At 39.2% G+C, this 7,500-nt stretch overlaps 1 protein-coding gene across 1 annotated transcript in view; it reads left to right on the forward strand.

The window, feature by feature from the left end:
* LOC144971328 (uncharacterized) overlaps positions 1-7,500 on the forward strand; it is a 26,694-nt gene that overhangs the window by 10,528 nt on the left and 8,666 nt on the right. The window contains exons 6-7 of the mRNA XM_078912010.1: positions 2,135-2,267; positions 4,584-4,803. Coding sequence (XP_078768136.1) covers positions 2,135-2,267; positions 4,584-4,803 — 353 coding nt within the window. The remainder of the gene's footprint in view (positions 1-2,134; positions 2,268-4,583; positions 4,804-7,500) is intronic.

The raw sequence follows: 7,500 nt of genomic DNA on the forward strand, positions 1-7,500 counted from the left end.
GTATAGCAACCGATATTTTGTGCATAATACGCGGCGATGTGGTCTTGTCTTGTGACTAACTGGTCCTGGGTTCGGGTCCTGCTCTGAGCGGCGCGTAGTTGAGTCCTTGGAAAAGGCTCTTTTCTCACATTCTCTCAGCATACTCGGGTGTAAAATTGAGTTGAAGTTTCTATTCAATTTTATTTTTATTATTAAAAAATAATTATGGACTCATTGTTGTCATGGAAATGCTTGAAAACTAAACCAAAATTATTAATATCCATTACAACAATGTAAAACCAATGTAAAACCAATCCCAGACCTGAAAATATAACCACGTTGCTTCGAATAGCGCGATGATAATATCTTGTAAACACAAACATCAAACGCACGATCATTATTGGTGTTCTAAAAATAAAAATAATCTTGAAGCAACTGATGATGTTATTTCAGCGAGCACGTGTAAAAAGACTAGTGGAGAACCCGTAATATTGGGGGGGGGGGGGGGGGGGGGGGGAGATAAAAGTTATTATGATCAGACATTCACACATTTTAATTATTATATTACTGTATTATATTATTATTATTATTATTATTATTATTATTATTATATTATTATTTATTATTATTATTATTATTATATTATTATTATTTATTATTATTATTATTATTATTATTTATATTATTATATGGAAATTAAAACTTAGATCGAGAAGAATATTTCTAGCCATCAACAATCAAAATTGGTCCGTCTGTAGGTGAGCGCAAACGAATCTGGCAACAAGGGGGGGGGGGGGGGGGGGAGGAGAGGGGGGCGATTCGCAACATAAGAAATGACAGACCGTTATTCCGTTTGCAGTTGCAGATTTTATAAATAGTTTTGAATCACCAGATGACGGAATTACCCTGAATTTTACAAGTTTCTCGCGGTATCTGTAAAAAAACAGTTTTATCATTTTTAGATTTGCCAGTAATTCTGTGCTCGTTGCCAAAAATTTAACATGGACTGAAGCGATCAATGTTGATCCCCAGCCCCCCCCCTTTTTTTTTTTTTTAAAGAATAGATAATACATGATGTATTTTGGTCAGTAGTAATAATGCTAGATTTATTAGAGGGATATTATTAAAGGATTCTATTTTCAATCATCGAGGACGGACGTCTAAAACGTGCAAGCGCCATTTGTGATAATCTGTGATAATAATATTAAAGCCAAACCCCAAACCTACCATGCTCCAAAGATCGCGCTGTGATTCGGAACGCGATCAGATTCCCATACAAAAAGAGTGGGAGAATAAAAGAATTTTGAACTCCTACGTTTGGAGTTTTGATCGAGTTCCCAATATACCACTACGCGACCATGGGCGCGTTCGTTGGGAACAAGTTCGAAATTTCAAAGGCAAAACCAGGTCAAGAATACATTTATTACACCCATCTGACCGCAAAAAAAAAAAAAAAAAAAAAAAATAAAATTCTCATCAATAATAAATAATAATAATAATAATAATAATAAAATAAAAATAATAATAAAATATAATAATAAATAATAATAATAATACTGAAAACGTATATAGCGCTATAACTCCGAGACAGCAGACTCTAAGATATTTCACCAATGGGTGAAACACAAACTCTAATATTTAGATGATGCTACATGTCTTCTTTCACATTTTACTCAAATTTAGTGATTGACAATCTGACGTCATCAATGTTTGTGTAAACTTCATATCCTTACGAATCACTATTTATGGGGAAGGTTAAGAATGTTTCTAGTTGTAGCTACTGCTTTCCTCGTCAAAGCATTAAGATAAGCTGACAGATTGCAGTAAAATAGAACCTTTAAATGTGACCCAGCGCCTTTAAAAAGTAGTTAATTTAGATGAAAAAAAAAACGGATCTTTACAGAGAATACAACGGATATGACTTTTTAAGTAACAAAAATTAATTTCTCACATTTCTAGTCATTATCATTATCTTTAAATAACTTTTTCAGCATCTGGTTCAACCCGGCATAACACCGTTCTGATACGACAGGTCACAGATTTGTATAAAATTAATTCACCCTATCCTATCCATCTTTTTCACACGCTCCTCCTCCTCCCCCCCCCCCCCCCCCCCCCTATCAATCACCCTCATGTTTTCTTCTGTTTTTTAAAGTGGAAAACTTCATTTTCTTAATCGGGATCTACCTGACTGTTCATCCCTCCGCCATCGACACTCGGACCTGTATCAGTATTCGCTGGGCCTTCGTCACATCCAGCTTTCTTGGTGCCACAATTAATTTAACTAGGTGAGTATTCCATTCCTAGCGACGACGACCATTCTACCGACATTGATTTTATCGGTTGAACGTTGCATTGTAACAACACAACTACCGGGCAGGTTGCAACTGTCCACGACGACAAGTACGGTTGGGAGTAAAGAACCGGAAACCACAGAGCATCTGGTTGAGCATTGTGTTTTGACGGAGCTACCGGACGCGAGTTTTTTTTGTTTGTTTTTTTTTTTTTTGCACCCGTTTGGGCCATTTTGTGACGTCATCTGAGAATAACCCTCTTCGCCAACTAGCCTGCACTCTACCGGACAGGTTATCGACTTTAGAAAACCCCTTTCAAGCGCATAATCCACGGTGCCCCCGTTTCCAGCCGAAATCAGTCCCGGTAACCCTTGTACTCGGCAAGCTGCTTCTTATGGTTCTCACACTACTATGTTATGACGATCGACCCAATCAGCTAAGTCCGGTCCGCATTCGTGCATCGTCGCGAACCCGCCCGGTAGCATCGCCACAACACACCCTTCAACTTGATTTGAACTTCGGACGGGGTTGTGCAAACGAGATGGAGTCGGTGTGGACGAATTCAGTCACTTGAGGGGGCGGGGGCGAAACTAGGAGAGAAGTTGCCAGGCTTCTATACCGGCAAGAGGAGGCACTGGGTGGCGACGACTCGACTTCGGTCAAGAACCAGCCTGATGTCAGCGTCGCTTCATCGGCAGAAGCTTTCCACCTGTCCCACATGTATGCAATGTGGCAGCAGCAGCAGCTTCTAGTGGTGCTCACACTACTATGTTATGACGATTGACCCAATCATCAAATTCTTCTCCGCTTTCGTGCACCGTCGCAAACCCGCCCGGAAGCCTCGTCACAACACACCGTTCAACTAGATGCTCTACGGTTTCGAATTCTTTCCCACATCGGGTACATGTTGGACAGGTGGAAAGTCCCCACTGATGAAGCGATTTAATTTTGCCGTTAGGCAGGTTCTCGACCGAAGCCGATTCGCTACCACACAGTATGACTCCTCTTACATGTGGAGAAACCTGGCAACTTCTCACCTCCGCCATCCCGGGCTCCACACCACTATGCGTTGTGGCGAAGATGTGCTTTCAGCGACAAGTAGACCATTTCCCCCAAACCGCCTTGTACATTGTTGCTGTTTGCTTGTGGTCCATGACACACCTGCTGCCTACTATTATTACTAAAGAATTCGTAGCATTAAGAATTGTTTGTTCCAATATCAAAACTTCATGAGCATCACTTTGTCAGTAAAACTTATTTAGGTAAAGTGAAAGTTCATGCCCGATTACATAATTTTAAGGATTTTCAAGTGTTATTTAATTCCTGTGGGGGTAAATTATTGATTTTAATTATAGACGAGTACAGTTTTTTATTCTAAAAATTGGGGTGTGTCTTTTTTACGAAACCCGCCGAAAAAAAAAGTAAATTTTTTTTTACGAAACCTACGGAAACTCGTCAATAACCATAGTCCCAGGTTCACTCCCCAAATGATGTACACTTCCCCGGATCTCAGGTTCACTCTCCACAGTTGTCTACGTCACATAACTTTGTCGGATATTGTCAGGTTTCGCCGGGTTTCGAAAAAAAGCACTAATTGCTTTTTTACGAAACGCGCCGATAACCATAGTCTCAGGTTCACTTCCAACTGGTGAACACTTCCCCGAGTCTCAGATTCACTCCCCACAGTTGTCTACTTCACACATAACTTTGCCGGATATTGTCGGGTTTCGTAAAAAAGCACTAATTGCTTTTTTTACGAAACCCGCCGAAAACCGTCCCAGGTTCACTCCCAAATGGTGTACACTTCCTTGAGTCCCAGGTTCACTCCCCACTGCTACCTACTTCCCAAAACTTTGTCGGGTTTCGTAAAAAAGACACACCGTAAAAATTGCGACTTTTTAAATTTCCAAGTAAGCAGGTCAATCAGCCATAGAAAAGTGCTTTAAACCTCTCCTTACCACCTACAGCATAATCGTCACATTTCTTACGACACAATATACATTTTTCCTTCTTCTGATTTATTTGGTACATCACAAACTTTGAAGAATGATCTTTGTTTAATTAGTATGAACATAAAGTTGTTTTGTAGAGAGCTTGTTTGAGTTAAAAAAAAAAAAAATTCTGCTAGGTAAGCCTGTCATTTTGGGAAAATACTGAAAATCACCGGTAAGGAGAGAGTTAAGCACGTTTGGGTGGATATTTCTTTCCATAAAACTTCACTTTAAGCTCTCGGGTTCGTGTATTTACTTTAACCCAATCTGAATAACTTGAAAACATTTTTTTTTTTAAATTGAATGGTATCGTTTTCAGATTGTTTGCCATCGACCATAACAAGGATATATCGCTATTTCTGTCAGCGGTCCAGTCTTGGCTATACATCGCATCGACTCTGGGGCCGATGATAACCAGCGATCCAATCCCAGAGGAGATACTTGTCATGGACATGCGGCCGTTACATATTCCCACGTTTATCGGTCCTGAGCCAGGGAGGAAATCTGCAACCAGTATGAGTAAAGCTCCAACTCCCAGGGTACGAAGTTGTCTAAAACATTCCCAACTATAATATGCGGCTATGTGGTCTTGTGTTATGACACTCGCTTTCGGACCGGAAGGTCCTGGGTTTGAGCCTCGATCGGCGCATAGTTGAGCCCTTGGAAAAGATTCTTTGCTCACTTTCTCTCGCTGTACTCGGGTGTAAAATGAGTACCTTGCCATTAACAGCGTTGTCCCTACTCCGAAAAAAATTGTAATATCGCCTAACAGGCGTCATGTCCCGTCCTACATGTTAAGTGTTGCTGTTGGCCAGGGACCCCTTGTAAAGCGCTTTGAGCACGTTTAGTGGATATTGCGCTAAATAAAAGCTCCATTTAAAATAATATATACATATATAGTTTTATATACATAGTTTTTATATATATATATATATATATATATATATATATATATATATATATATATATATATATATATATATATATATATATATTTATATATATACAGCGCAATATCCATTAAATATGTTTACTCGAGTTACAAGGGATCTCAAGCCAACAGCAATTTTTAACATGTAGGACGAGACATGATGACTGTGATGCTATTACGATTGTTTTTTTGTTTTTTGTTTTTTTTTTCGGTCAGATACTCATTTTACACATGAGCGCAGAGAGAAAAAGTGAGTATTCAGAACTTTTTCAAAATACTCAAATTGACGCCTCCTACAGTGGGCAGTGGGACGCGAACCAGAGACATACAGGTCCCAAGGCAAGTATCATGCTCATGACGTAACTATAGTACTGGCCAAAGCACGAGGCTCTTGACCGCTAACATTAAAGCTATTGTGTTCGTTACACAGGTACCGTGTGTAGTGTGTAGTCAGCAATCAAATTTTCGTCAGCCTTTGTTTCAGCTGGCATTGGACACAACCAGTGACTTCTTAAAGGCTCCATACACGCACGGTTTTGATAGGCGTCCGAACCACGATCAGGCAAACCGGGGTGAAAACGCAATGTGTGTGGCCAAATACCTGGCCGATAAACCTAGGTACGGTCCATCGCTCGCAAAGCCCGCTTTGCTTAATATTTTTCGAGGCGATTGGCGATCGGGGGCGTGGTAGTATAAAAAATTGGACAATTTTTTTCGGATTTTTGCTGTTTTGACCTCAGATTCATGATCAGCGTCGAATTTACAATAGGTTTGATACCAAGAACTATGTTTTTACTCCAAAAATTGATGAAATTAGAAATAAATTTTAATTAATATTGAGGCTATTTGGCCGACAGAACAGGGCCCCTCCCTGTTTTGTGATGGATCAAGTGGTATGACTCTCGCTTTCGGATCGGAAGGTTCAGGTTTCGAGACCCGCTCTGAGTGGTGCAGAGTTGAGTCCTTGGAAAATGCTCTTAACTCACATTCTCTCACCGTACTCAGGTGTGAAATGAGTACATGACCGTTCGTTGTCTTTGTTGGGAAAAAAATGTCCCATCGCCTGACAGGCGTCATGTCTTGTCTTTCAAGTTTAATATTGCTGTTGCCTTGGGACCCCTTGTAAAGCGATTTGAGCACGTGGATATTGCGCCAAATAAATGCTGTGTTATTATTTTTTAAATAATATTTTTATAAATGTTGCGCCAGGAAGAGGTAGATGGCAAAAGTTTCGTTCATACAAAATAAAAAATAGTTTTCATGATTTTCAATGTAATGATATAATAATATGCCAGTTCTTTTTTTTTTTTTTTTTTTTTTTCCTCCTCACCCGTTGTCGCGACATGACGGTCGACCTTGACACAGACATTTGGGATTGGCAGATGCCAAAAAGCCTTGACTACGTGATGACAGGGGTGGGCATTGTAACCCTGAATTATAATCTACAAACAACGCCCCCCCCCTAACTCCCCCCCCCCCACCCCCTAAAAAAAAAAGAGCTGTGTGCGTGTGTGGGGTGGCGGTGGTGGTTGGGGGGGGGGGGGGTGCGAATGCGAGTAGTCCCGAGGAGTACCCGTTTAACCTGCCACGGGAACACTGTCGATTTGTTTTATAAATAATAATAATAATAATAATAATAATAATAATAATAATAATAATAATAATAATAATAATAATAATAATAATAATAATAATAATAATAATAATAATAATAATAATAATAATAATAATAATAATAATGACGATAAATAACAAATCTTTATTGTCCACAAAATGGAAAAATTTCCGTGGTCTACGTTGCTTTTAAACTTAAATCGGATTATAATGTATGGATGTTATGCGTATTGGAAAAATACTCACGACATCTCCATCGGGGTATAACATAATAACACACAAAACTGCAAACGCGAACGTTCATTGCCTGATTGATATAACTTAGTGATAAGTTAATTATAAAATGCTGTCTAAAAGCAATAACAACGGGTTGACTAACGTCAAATTCATTCCTTCTATTGATGCTCTGTGTTAAATTAAAATACTCACAAAGTCCGCTAGCCAGAAATATCACTCCAGCCCAAAGATCTACATGGAACCTTGAACGTTATAGTCTGATATATTTTAATGAGAACTAATCATAAAAATGGGTGTCTAAAAACAATAACAATGAGATGAGTGAAGTCAATTTGGTTCCTTTTATAAATATCCAAGAACTTTACTCACTCCATCCGCTCTCTCCTCCTTCAATACATATGAATCTATTCTCTCATCACTTTTTTGTGCGGCTATGCATGTGATCTTGTGAAAT

Source organism: Berghia stephanieae, chromosome 1 (genome assembly GCF_034508935.2).
Source record: "Berghia stephanieae isolate SIO BIC M18660-M18661 chromosome 1, UCSD_Bste_1.3, whole genome shotgun sequence".
Lineage (NCBI taxonomy): Eukaryota > Metazoa > Mollusca > Gastropoda > Nudibranchia > Aeolidiidae > Berghia > Berghia stephanieae.